Below are 13,061 nucleotides of genomic sequence, written 5' to 3' on the forward strand. Positions count from 1 at the left end.
CCTGGCAGGTGTCCCTGCAGGTACACACACACACACACACACACACACAGTAACACACATGCACACACACACCCAGTAACACCCAGTACCACGGTGTGTGTTGCAGGATTATACTGGTTTCCATTTCTGCGGCGGCTCCCTCATCAGTGAGAACTGGGTGGTGACAGCGGCTCACTGCAACGTCAGGTAAACACTGTTATTACAGAGACCTGCTGCTCATGTTATTTGCTGCTATATCAATAAAGGTTGATGGATTGATTGATCGGTCAGCTGACCCTCACGTCTTCCCGCAGGACTTCCCACCGCGTGATCCTCGGAGAACACGACCGCTCCTCCAACGCCGAGGACGTCCAGGTGATGAAGGTCGGCAAGGTGAGCCACGAGCGCCGTGACATCATCACGTCACGTGACTTCCTGCCGTTCGCCGGCTAACTGTTTCATTTCCTGTCAGGTGTTCAAGCACCCCAACTACAACGGCTACACCATCAACAACGACATCCTGCTCATCAAGCTGGCCAGCCCCGCCCAGATGAACATGCGTGTTTCCCCCGTGTGTTTGGCCGAGACCGGAGACAACTTCCCCGGAAGCATGAAGTGTGTGACCAGCGGCTGGGGCCTGACGCGCTACAACGGTGCCTTATTATTACTGCTGTCATATTATTATTACTATGAGTATCATTATTACTATTAATATCATTATCATTAGTGTTATTGGGGCCCGAGCACTAACCAGTATCAGGACCATGTTGCAGAGGCAGGAAGTTAGTGAGCTTAGTGAATATAAACAGAATGTGTTACATAGAGAAAGTAAAAGAGTAAAACAAAGCATGATGGGAACCCTGAGCATATTATTACTATTAGCATCATTATTAATATGAATGTGTTGTTGTGTTGCAGCTCCTGACACCCCCGCCCTGCTGCAGCAGGCCTCCCTCCCCCTGCTGACCAATGAGCAGTGCCGTCGTTACTGGGGCAACAGGATCAGCGACCTGATGATCTGCGCCGGAGCCTCCGGAGCCTCCAGCTGCATGGTGGGTGCTGCAAGCTAACCACACCTGTTATTAACATGGCAGCAACATGTGATGTAGCTCCACCTGCTGCATGGAGCCGTCTCTCCTCCTTTCTTTGTGTATTCATGTGTCTGTTGTTGTTTTCAGGGCGACTCTGGCGGTCCTCTGGTCTGTCAGAAGGCCGGCGCCTGGACTCTGGTTGGTATCGTGTCTTGGGGAAGCGGCACCTGCACTCCCACCATGCCCGGCGTTTACGCCCGCGTCACCGAGCTGCGCGCCTGGGTGGACCAGACCATCGCCGCCAACTAAGCAACACACCAGCTTCACTTTACACTGAAGTTCAATAAAAACCTGAACCTGAAACACATCACTCGTTCTCTTTGATTCATAATAAACTGAGTCAGGAGGTTAGCTAAGGAACAGCTAGCTTAGCTTAGCATAACGGCACTCGTTCTCTTTGATTCATAATAAACTGAGTCAGGGGGTTAGCTAAGGAACAGCTAGCTTAACATAACGGCACTCGTTCTCTTTGATTCATAATAAACTGAGTCAGGAGGTTAGCTAAGGAACAGCTAGCTTAGCATAACGGCACTCGTTCTCTTTGATTCATAATAAACTGAGTCAGGGGGGTTAGCTAAGAAACAGCTAGCTTAGCTTAGCATAACATCACTCGTTCTCTTTGCTTCATAATAAACTGAGTCAGGGAGGTTAGCTAAGGAACAGCTAGCTTAGCTTAGCATAACGGCAGCTTTCATTAACTAAATATTAATAAAACATATTCTGCTGTGACAGCCGTTATTATTGATCTATAGTCACATGATCATTGATTATCAGCTGTTTTGGCTGCTGTGAAGATGTGAGCTACATGTTGACTGTTAGCATTAAAGCTACGTGTGTTTATGCTGCTGAGAGAGCAGAAGGTGTTTGGGTCACTTCTACTTCTACATGGGTTAGTGTTCAATATGTCTGTTAGAGATGAAGAGCTGAATGTTTGCACATGAAACAAACAACATTTCATTGTTTTACATCCTTCATAATAAACTTATGTGTGAACTTTCATTGTTTCTCTGTCACTACTTTCTGCTTCTCTCCACTGATTGTACTGTGAGTGTAAACATGACTGCCACCCTGTGGACAGAATGACTCATTACTCTTTAAAGTACTAAACAAATGAATTATTATCTGTTATCATCTCTCTATGTGTGTTTAACTGAGTCAATATCTAAATATACGTGACGGGGGCAACGACTTCTTAACAATGAATTTCGTGGTGGGGACACGTAATGTGTCAAAGTTACGTGTTCCCTTCACGGAAACAATACCGATGTAAAATCAATGGGACACACGGATTCTCCGGTTCAACAATGTCACGTAATAATTAATACTGTTTTCTAATCTATACATTTATTAAATGGTTATTTTTAATAGTCATTTAACTGAATTTATTATAGTGCATTAAATACGATTTTTTGTTGTCTAAAAAACATGTTGTGTACGATATAACTGTCATTTTGGTGTAATGAGGTAGTTGTTATATTTATTACCGCTGGACTTTATCTTTACGTTATTAAAAAGGGAAATACTGTCCTCCTTTAGCATCTTACCACATGAATAATAATATAATCAATAGTTTTATAGGCTGTTATTAGAATGAACCGGGGAAAGAGGATTCCCATTGATTTTACATTGGTATTGTTTCCGTGATGTGGACACGTAACTTTGACACATTACGTGTCCCCGTCATGTTTTCCGTTTTCTGTTAGATGTAAGTTCAGTGTTTTCAGTGAGACCATTGTGCTTTCTTTTTTTTATATGCTGTTTTTGTTTTTGTTTTGTTTTTTCTTGTTTTACACATTTGAAATAAAATAATCTCATCTAAAAAATCTAAAATCTAATCTAAAGTCATTCAAGTCAAATACTCCATTAATTAATGTTTACGTGATCAAATAGTTACATTATTATCATTACTGTATAACTACACGGCTCAAAAAAATAAAGGGAACACTTAAACAACACAATGTAACTCAAGTCAATCTAACTGTCCACTTAGGAAGCAACAATGATGACAATCAATGTCACATGCTGTTGTGCAACTGGAGACAACAGGTGGAAATTAGAGGCAATGAGCAAGACACCCCCAATAAAGCAGTGGTTCTGCAGGTGGTTCTGCAGGTGGTTCTGCAGGTGGTGAACACAGACCACTTCTCAGTGTCTTTCTGGCTGATGTTTTGGTCACTTTTGAATGCTGGCGGTGCTTTCACTCTAGTGGTGGCATGAGACGGAGTCTACGACCAGGTAGTGCAGCTCATCCAGGATCAATACGAGCTGTGGCAAGAAGGTTTGCTGTGTCTGTCAGCGTAGGGTCCAGAGCATGGAGGCGCTACCAGGAGACGGGTCCAGAGCATGGAGGTGCTACCAGGAGACAGGCCAGTACATCAGGAGACGTGGAGGAGGCCGTAGGAGGGCAACAACCCAGCAGCAGGACCGCTACCTCCACCTTTGTGCAAGGAGGAACAGGAGGAGCACTGCCAGAGCCCTGCAACATGACCTCCAGCAGGCCACTAATGTGCATGTGTCTGCTCAAACGGTCAGAAACAGACTCCATGAGGGCCCTACGTCCACAGGTGGGGGTTCTGCTTACAGCCCAACACCGTGCACAACGTTTGGCATTTGCCAGAGAACACTGGCGCCTTGTTCACAGATGAAAGCAGGTTCACACTGAGCACATGTGACAGAGTCTGGAGACACCGTGGAGAAGGTTCTGCTGCCTGCAACATCCTCCTGCATGACCGGTTGGGCGGTGGGTCAGTAATGGTGTGGGGTGGCATTTCTTTGGGGGGCCGCACAGCCAGAGGTAGCCTGACTGCCATTAGGTACCGAGATGAGACCCTCAGACCCCTTGTGAGACCATATGCTGGTGCGGTTGGTTCCTCCTAATGCGAGACAATGCTAGACCTCATGTGGCTGGAGTGTGTCAGCGGTTCCTGCAAGACGAAGGCATCGATGCTATGGACCGGCCCGTTCCCCAGACCTGAATCCAATCGAGCACATCTGGGACATCGTGTCTGGCTCCGTCCACCAACGCCATGTTGCACCACAGACTGTCCAGGAGCTGGCAGATGCTTTAGTCCAGGTCTGGGAGGAGATCCCTCAGGAGACCATCCGCCACCTCATCAGGAGCCAGGCGTTGTAGGGAGGTCATACGGGCCCGTGGAGGCCACACCGGTACTGAGCCTCATTCTGACTGGTTTTAAGGACATAACATCAGTTGGATCAGCCTGTAGTCCAGACCTCCATGGGTTCATGGATCTGGTTTCCATTGATCATTTTTGTGTGATTTTGTTGTCGGCACATTCAACTATGTAAAGAACAAAGTATTTAATAAGAATATTTCATTCATTCAGATCTAGGATGTGTTATTTTAGTGTTCCCTTTATGTTTTGGAGCAGTGTATTTATAACATCATAACTACTAAGTATTCATATTATTACTGCTCTTCTCTTTTTGTCTCTCATGCTCAAACTCTTGCTTCATCAGGTGGAAATGCTTGGTCAGCTCCACCTGTCTGAGCTCCCAGCGTCCTGATAACACGCCTCCCTCCCGTCCAATCACCTCCCTCCCTCCCGTCCAATCACCTCCCTCCTGTCCCGTCCAATCACCTCCCTCCCGTCCAATCAGGTGTCTGTGTGTGTGTATAAAGGTTGGAGACTCTGATGGAGCTTTCATGTTCGAGCCATGGCCTTCCTCTGGATCCTCTCTTGCCTCGCCTTCGTCGGCGCCGCCTACGGTGAGTCAGCTGAGGGAGTGAAGCATGCTGGGTAGTCTGAGCTGATTTTATATTTGGTTACCATGGTTACAAGAAACCTCCAAAAAACTGAAACATTTGTAAAATAACCCCCCCAATATATTTTAAAGCTTAATGAGGATAAAATGATTTTATTGATTAACGATTGATCTCATGTGTACTTCATGATGTCATTGTGATGATGTCATTGTGATGATGTCATTATGATGATGTCACCAGGTTGCGGCAGTCCCGCCATCCCCCCCGTCGTCACGGGTTACTCCCGTATCGTGAACGGTGAGGAGGCGGTGCCTCACTCCTGGCCCTGGCAGGTGTCCCTGCAGGTACACACACACACACACACACACACACAGTAACACACATGCACACACACACCCAGTAACACCCAGTACCACGGTGTGTGTTGCAGGATTATACTGGTTTCCATTTCTGCGGCGGCTCCCTCATCAGTGAGAACTGGGTGGTGACAGCGGCTCACTGCAACGTCAGGTAAACACTGTTATTACAGAGACCTGCTGCTCATGTTATTTGCTGCTATATCAATAAAGGTTGATGGATTGATTGATCGGTCAGCTGACCCTCACGTCTTCCCGCAGGACTTCCCACCGCGTGATCCTCGGAGAACACGACCGCTCCTCCAACGCCGAGGACGTCCAGGTGATGAAGGTCGGCAAGGTGAGCCACGAGCGCCGTGACATCATCACGTCACGTGACTTCCTGCCATTCGCCGGCTAACTGTTTCATTTCCTGTCAGGTGTTCAAGCACCCCAACTACAACGGCTACACCATCAACAACGACATCCTGCTCATCAAGCTGGCCAGCCCCGCCCAGATGAACATGCGTGTTTCCCCCGTGTGTTTGGCCGAGACCGGAGACAACTTCCCCGGAAGCATGAAGTGTGTGACCAGCGGCTGGGGCCTGACGCGCTACAACGGTGCCTTATTATTACTGCTGTCATATTATTATTACTATGAGTATCATTATTACTATTAATATCATTATCATTAGTGTTATTGGGGCCCGAGCACTAACCAGTATCAGGACCATGTTGCAGAGGCAGGAAGTTAGTGAGCTTAGTGAATATAAACAGAATGTGTTACATAGAGAAAGTAAAAGAGTAAAACAAAGCATGATGGGAACCCTGAGCATATTATTACTATTAGCATCATTATTAATATGAATGTGTTGTTGTGTTGCAGCTCCTGACACCCCCGCCCTGCTGCAGCAGGCCTCCCTCCCCCTGCTGACCAATGAGCAGTGCCGTCGTTACTGGGGCAACAGGATCAGCGACCTGATGATCTGCGCCGGAGCCTCCGGAGCCTCCAGCTGCATGGTGGGTGCCTCAAGCTAACCACACCTGTTATTAACATGGCAGCAACATGTGATGTAGCTCCACCTGCTGCATGGAGCCGTCTCTCCTCCTTTCTTTGTGTATTCATGTGTCTGTTGTTGTTTTCAGGGCGACTCTGGCGGTCCTCTGGTCTGTCAGAAGGCCGGCGCCTGGACTCTGGTTGGTATCGTGTCTTGGGGAAGCGGCACCTGCACTCCCACCATGCCCGGCGTTTACGCCCGCGTCACCGAGCTGCGCGCCTGGGTGGACCAGACCATCGCCGCCAACTAAGCAACACACCAGCTTCACTTTACACTGAAGTTCAATAAAAACCTGAACCTGAAACACATCACTCGTTCTCTTTGATTCATAATAAACTGAGTCAGGAGGTTAGCTAAGGAACAGCTAGCTTAGCATAGCATAACGGCACTCGTTCTCTTTGATTCATAATAAACTGAGTCAGGAGGTTAGCTAAGGAACAGCTAGCTTAGCTTAGCATAACGGCACTCGTTCTCTTTGATTCATAATAAACTGAGTCAGGAGGTTAGCTAAGGAACAGCTAGCTTAGCTTAGCATAACGGCACTCGTTCTCTTTGATTCATAATAAACTGAGTCAGGGGGTTAGCTAAGGAACAGCTAGCTTAGCATAACGGCACTCGTTCTCTTTGATTCATAATAAACTGAGTCAGGGAGGTTAGCTAAGGAACAGCTAGCTTAGCTTAGTATAACGGCACTCGTTCTCTGATTCATAATAAACTGAGGAGGTTAGCTAAGGAACAGCTAGCTTAGCTTAGTATAACGGCACTCGTTCTCTGATTCATAATAAACTGAGGAGGTTAGCTAAGGAACAGCTAGCTTAGCATAACGGCACTCGTTCTCTTTGATTCATAATAAACTGAGTCAGGAGGTTAGCTAAGGAACAGCTAGCTTAGCATAACGGCACTCGTTCTCTTTGCTTCATAATAAACTGAGTCAGGAGGTTAGCTAAGGAACAGCTAGCTTAGCTTAGCATAACGGCACTCGTTCTCTTTGATTCATAATAAACTGAGTCAGGGAGGTTAGCTAAGGAACAGCTAGCTTAGCTTAGCATAACGATCCTGATGAGAAATATAAAACTTTATGGAATTTATTCAAAATCAAACTTTCATAAAAACTTTATTAGGAGTATTTACACAAACCAAAAGAGCAAAATAAACTAAAACTGTGATCATAATAATAATAATGATAATAATAAACTTCATTTACAAGATAAAACTTCACCATAGATCAGACATAAAAACATAAAAACATAAGACTCAAATAAAATCAGGAAAGGCTCTCTGATAAAAGATGTTTTAAGAAGATATTATAAATATTAATGCTAATATTCAAATCAATAATTAATGACTCATCTCTTCTGTTATTGCTTTTTCTCTCCTGTCATCGTCTCAGTCTGCCATGCGATCAGCTGATCATCTCATCTGAGCCATTACACTAATAATCTCTGTCAAACATTATGTTGCTTTTATTTAAATAAACACTATTATTATTATTATTATTATTATTATTATTATTGATTGTTTGCTTATTATTTCCTTTATTGTCATTTATCTATTAATCCAAATACATTGTAAGATCTTTATTAACTGTTTTTATTACTTTTGTTTAACTCACTTCAATTAAATGTTGATTTTTAACGAGTGTGTAGTTGATGTGTAGGTGAGTACTGTATGTTTATGTGTATTTATGTCTCTGGTAATGAGATGATGAATCTCAATGAACATTGAAGTGTTTAATAATTGTAATGCATTAAAAGCAGAATGAACAGCACTCAGTCACTCCCAGAATGCACCTGGGGTTTCAGTCAGCTGACTGTGGATCAGCTGGTTTGAATCACTGACACAAAAAAACGTTAATGTGACTTTTGAAAATATATCAATTTATTCATTTATTGCACAAACATCACATTTCCTGCGCTGTGGTCAGGTGCGTCGCGGTGGGCAGGCGTGGCCCACGCGGCGGCAGTAGCAGATGGCGTTGAAGAAGCGGCAGTAGCAGGTGTCACACGGGTCGCAGCAGGGCAGCGGGTAACCCAGACACGACTGCTGGTGAGGGATGCAGCGCCGCGGCGAGCGCATGGCCCGACCCTGCAGCTGCAGCGCCGCAGACGAGTCCTGGAGACACAAACACCGTCAGGCTAAACACTCTCACATTAGGCCACACCCACCTCCTCACATTAAGCCACACCTACCTCCTCACCTCACAGTAGGCCACACCCACCTCACATCAGACCACACCCACCGCACATTAGGCCACACCCACCCCACCCCCTCCCATTAGGCCAAACCCACCTCCTCACCTCACATTAAGCCACACCTACCTCCTCACCGCACATTAGGCCACACCCACCCCCTCCCATTAGGCCACACCCACCTCCTCACCTCACATTAAGCCACACCCACCTTGTCCCCTCACATTAGGCCACACCCACCTCACATTAGGTCACACCCACCGCACATTAGGCCACACCCACCTCGTCCCCTCCCATTAGGCCACACCCACCCACCTCGTCATACGAGTCCAACAGGAAGTGATCCTCCACAGAGTCGACAGCTAAGAGGGCGGAGTCACGTACAGGGTCGGGGGCGTGGCTTCTCTCTGCATGACAAAAACAAACATTAATATCTGCCGTTGTACATGTGGATGATTAATACTATTGATTAGTATTATTGATTAGTATTATTGATTAGTATTATTAATTAGTCTTATTGATTAGTATTATTGATTAGTATTATTAATTAGTCTTATTGATTAGTATTATTGATTAGTATTATTGATTAATATTATTGATCAGTATTATTGATCAGGTCCACAGTTTGATATAAATGTAAACAGCCTGTAAGTGTTCAGGTTGTCCAGCTGTGTTACACTCGCTTATTTATATTATCAATAATTCATCTGACAGCTGATGTGTGATCAGTTGCTATGCCGACGACACTCAGCTGTTCAGCAGCTGCTAACTCTGCAGCATAGCCAGAGAAGCTGCAGTCTGCAGTTTTATTATTATTATTATTAATAAATAATGAAGTCAGCTGGGTGTGACATGTTGCTTGTTTGAGCTCTGTGATTGGCCAGGTGTCGGTGACATCACTGACCGATGTCAGACAGGTAGACGGGCTCCGTGTCCAGCTGCAGGTTTCCGTGCACCAGCGCAGCCGAGAGACGCATCAGACTGACGCAGCAGCAGAGCAGCAGGCAGCCACGCATCCTGCCGTCACTCACAGCACAAGAAGAAGAACTACAACACCCACAATCCTCGGCTTCTCAACAGTCTCTGAATAAGGAAACAAAGCCAAACATGGTGTTACATGAACTGCTTCTTATTGATCAATATTACAATCAATAATGGATCTGAGTGACACTTTTAATCAGTTTTATTCAATAATTAATATTAATTAATACTTATGTTCTGTCTAATCAATCACATCCAGCCATGAGAGACTCAGAAGTCTTATTGATCAGAAGCTCTGATAGTGATCAATAAGATCCATTTATAAAGAGCCAATCAGAGATATTGATCAACCTGCAACATTAAACATCGTTCTTCATTTTACTGTAAAATAAACAATGTGATATTTTTATTATTGATCATTTATTTATTTACTAAATGTGAAATTAGATTATTATTAAAGTATTGATCAACCAATCAATGCAGATTTATTCTGTTTACTATTAAAAATAACCAAAAGGACTTAGTTCTGACTTATTATTGATCCTGATCAGTTATCATCAGTTAATCAATATTTAACGCTTGTTTCTGCATATTAAATATGAATAATTAAATATCAGTTAAACATCTCAGTTATTAACTATTAATAAATATTAAAGATGAAAGAAGTTAAATCAACTTAAAGCTTTTCACTTATTTTCTATATTTCATATCAAACTGCAGCTTTTCTCTCTGAGACGTTTTAAACTACAGAACCTGTAAAACATGAATGAAATCAAACATTATGTTTGTAAAACACAAAGTTATAATATAATAATATAATAATATAATAATATAATAACATAATATAACATAATATAACATTATAAAAGCATATAAATGAACTCAGTTACCTGTAATGATCCTCAGAGATGAAACGATCAACGACCTGCTGCTGTGACTCTCGTCTCTCTGAGGGACCGACGCTCATTTAAAGCCTGAGAGGAGGTCACATGACCGGGGGGGGGGGGGGGGGGGGGGCTTACATATAAACAGGTTTTAACCTGATGGACAGGAAGATGTGGGGGGGGGAGGGCGGGGCTTACATATAAACAACTTAACCTGATGGACAGGAAGATGTGGGGGGGGGGGGGCTTACATATAAACAACTTAACCTGATGGACAGGAAGATGTGGGGGGGGGGGGGGGGGAGTACAGAACACAATAAATAACTGATGATGATGATGATGATGATGATGGTGTGTGCAGGCCACTGCTGACTTCCACTCTGTGGCGGCGTCAGTGGTCTCATATGCAGGTGTGTGTTGGGTCTCATATGCAGGTGTGTGTTGGGTCTCATATGCAGGTGTGTGTTGGGTCTCATATGCAGGTGTGTGTTGGGTCTCATATGCAGGTGTGTGTTGGGTCTCATATGCAGGTGTGTGTTGGGTCTCATATACAGGTGTGTGTTGGGTCTCATATACAGGTGTGTGTTGGGTCTCATATGCAGGTGTGTGTTGGGTCTCATATACAGGTGTGTGTTGGGTCTCATATACAGGTGTGTGTTGGGTCTCATATGCAGGTGTGTGTTGGGTCTCATATGCAGGTGTGTGTTGGGTCTCATATACAGGTGTGTGTTGGGTCTCATATGCAGGTGTGTGTTGGGTCTCATATGCAGGTGTGTGTTGGGTCTCATATGCAGGTGTGTGTTGGGTCTCATATGCAGGTGTGTGTTGGGTCTCATATACAGGTGTGTGTTGGGTCTCATATGCAGGTGTGTGTTGGGTCTCATAAGCAGGTGTGTGTTGGGTCTCATATGCAGGTGTGTGTTGGGTCTCATATGCAGGTGTGTGTTGGGTCTCATATGCAGGTGTGTGTTGGGTCTCATATGCAGGTGTGTGTTGGGTCTCATATGCAGGTGTGTGTTGGGTCTCATAAGCAGGTGTGTGTTGGGTCTCATATGCAGGTGTGTGTTGGGTCTCATATGCAGGTGTGTGTTGGGTCTCATAAGCAGGTGTGTGTTGGGTCTCATAAGCAGGTGTGTGTTGGGTCTCATATACAGGTGTGTGTTGGGTCTCATATGCAGGTGTGTGTTGGGTCTCATAAGCAGGTGTGTGTTGGGTCTCATATGCAGGTGTGTGTTGGGTCTCATATACAGGTGTGTGTTGGGTCTCATATGCAGGTGTGTGTTGGGTCTCATATGCAGGTGTGTGTTGGGTCTCATATGCAGGTGTGTGTTGGGTCTCATATGCAGGTGTGTGTTGGGTCTCATATGCAGGTGTGTGTTGGGTCTCATATGCAGGTGTGTGTTGGGTCTCATATGCAGGTGTGTGTTGGGTCTCATATACAGGTGTGTGTTGGGTCTCATATGCAGGTGTGTGTTGGGTCTCATATGCAGGTGTGTGTTGGGTCTCATATGCAGGTGTGTGTTGGGTCTCATATGCAGGTGTGTGTTGGGTCTCATATACAGGTGTGTGTTGGGTCTCATATGCAGGTGTGTGTTGGGTCTCATATGCAGGTGTGTGTTGGGTCTCATATGCAGGTGTGTGTTGGGTCTCATAAGCAGGTGTGTGTTGGGTCTCATATACAGGTGTGTGTTGGGTCTCATATGCAGGTGTGTGTTGGGTCTCATAAGCAGGTGTGTGTTGGGTCTCATATGCAGGTGTGTGTTGGGTCTCATATGCAGGTGTGTGTTGGGTCTCATATGCAGGTGTGTGTTGGGTCTCATATGCAGGTGTGTGTTGGGTCTCATATGCAGGTGTGTGTTGGGTCTCATATGCAGGTGTGTGTTGGGTCTCATATGCAGGTGTGTGTTGGGTCTCATATACAGGTGTGTGTTGGGTCTCATATGCAGGTGTGTGTTGGGTCTCATATGCAGGTGTGTGTTGGGTCTCATATGCAGGTGTGTGTTGGGTCTCATATACAGGTGTGTGTTGGGTCTCATATGCAGGTGTGTGTTGGGTCTCATATGCAGGTGTGTGTTGGGTCTCATATGCAGGTGTGTGTTGGGTCTCATATACAGGTGTGTGTTGGGTCTCATATACAGGTGTGTGTTGGGTCTCATATGCAGGTGTGTGTTGGGTCTCATATACAGGTGTGTGTTGGGTCTCATATACAGGTGTGTGTTGGGTCTCATATGCAGGTGTGTGTTGGGTCTCATATGCAGGTGTGTGTTGGGTCTCATATGCAGGTGTGTGTTGGGTCTCATATGCAGGTGTGTGTTGGGTCTCATATACAGGTGTGTTGGGTCTCATATACAGGTGTGTGTTGGGTCTCATATGCAGGTGTGTGTTGGGTCTCATATACAGGTGTGTGTTGGGTCTCATATGCAGGTGTGTGTTGGGTCTCATATGCAGGTGTGTGTTGGGTCTCATATGCAGGTGTGTGTTGGGTCTCATATGCAGGTGTGTGTTGGGTCTCATATGCAGGTGTGTGTTGGGTTAGGGTTCAGGTAAAGGTTCACGTTAATGAAGCAACAAACTAAAAAGAAATGTTTCTTTACATTATGAAGAAAACTTATATAAACTTTATTGATAGTGACGCTGCAATCAGAGATGAAGATAAACCCGTAATACAAGTTTCTATGTGACGTCCCTCACTTCTTCTTCTTCTTCTTCTTCTTCTTCTTCTTCTTCTTCTTCTTCTTCTTCTTCTTCTTCTTCTTCTTCTTCTTCTTCTTCTTCCTCTTTTTCTTCTTCTTCTTCTTCTTCTTCTTCTTCTTCTTCTTC

The 13,061-nt window shown here is 45.0% G+C and overlaps 3 protein-coding genes across 3 annotated transcripts in view; 2 read left to right on the plus strand and 1 right to left on the minus strand.

Moving 5' to 3' along the window:
- LOC133984293 (chymotrypsin A-like) overlaps window positions 1–1,319 on the plus strand; it is a 1,692-nt gene extending 373 nt beyond the window's left edge. The window contains exons 2-7 of the mRNA XM_062423538.1: window positions 1–20; window positions 107–186; window positions 294–372; window positions 452–632; window positions 898–1,031; window positions 1,158–1,319. The exon at window positions 1–20 is cut by the window's left edge and continues 84 nt beyond it. Of these exons, the coding sequence (XP_062279522.1) occupies window positions 1–20; window positions 107–186; window positions 294–372; window positions 452–632; window positions 898–1,031; window positions 1,158–1,319 (656 nt within the window). The remainder of the gene's footprint in view (window positions 21–106; window positions 187–293; window positions 373–451; window positions 633–897; window positions 1,032–1,157) is intronic.
- Window positions 1,320–4,745: 3,426 nt separating this feature from the next.
- Window positions 4,746–6,437, plus strand: LOC133984355 (chymotrypsin A-like). Its single transcript, XM_062423675.1, has 7 exons — window positions 4,746–4,797; window positions 5,035–5,138; window positions 5,225–5,304; window positions 5,412–5,490; window positions 5,570–5,750; window positions 6,016–6,149; window positions 6,276–6,437. The coding sequence occupies exons 1-7, from the start codon at window positions 4,746–4,748 to the stop codon at window positions 6,435–6,437; spliced, it is 792 nt and encodes a 263-aa protein (XP_062279659.1).
- Window positions 6,438–8,107: 1,670 nt separating this feature from the next.
- On the minus strand, window positions 8,108–9,392 carry agrp (agouti related neuropeptide). The gene is made up of 3 exons (XM_062426334.1): window positions 9,281–9,392; window positions 8,692–8,783; window positions 8,108–8,299 (listed from the first exon to the last, which is right to left on the minus strand). The coding sequence occupies exons 1-3, from the start codon at window positions 9,390–9,392 to the stop codon at window positions 8,108–8,110; spliced, it is 396 nt and encodes a 131-aa protein (XP_062282318.1).
- Window positions 9,393–13,061: the final 3,669 nt, after the last annotated feature.

This window comes from Scomber scombrus, chromosome 1 (assembly GCF_963691925.1).
Source record: "Scomber scombrus chromosome 1, fScoSco1.1, whole genome shotgun sequence".
In the NCBI taxonomy this organism is placed as follows: Eukaryota; Metazoa; Chordata; class Actinopteri; order Scombriformes; family Scombridae; genus Scomber; species Scomber scombrus.

Excerpts from the sequence above, each read along its gene's own strand:
- agrp (XM_062426334.1), bottom strand. The coding sequence starts at position 9,392 with ATGCGTGGCTGCCTGCTGCTCTGCTGCTGCGTCAGTCTGATGCGTCTC. Across the intron at positions 8,784-9,280 it reads CGTCTACCTGTCTGACATCG|AGAGAAGCCACGCCCCCGAC; the intron begins GTCAGTGATGTC and ends TTTGTCATGCAG. Across the intron at positions 8,300-8,691 it reads TGTTGGACTCGTATGACGAG|GACTCGTCTGCGGCGCTGCA; the intron begins GTGGGTGGGTGT and ends TTGTGTCTCCAG.
- LOC133984355 (XM_062423675.1), top strand. The coding sequence starts at position 4,746 with ATGGCCTTCCTCTGGATCCTCTCTTGCCTCGCCTTCGTCGGCGCCGCC. Across the intron at positions 5,305-5,411 it reads GCGGCTCACTGCAACGTCAG|GACTTCCCACCGCGTGATCC; the intron begins GTAAACACTGTT and ends GTCTTCCCGCAG. Across the intron at positions 5,751-6,015 it reads GGGCCTGACGCGCTACAACG|CTCCTGACACCCCCGCCCTG; the intron begins GTGCCTTATTAT and ends GTTGTGTTGCAG.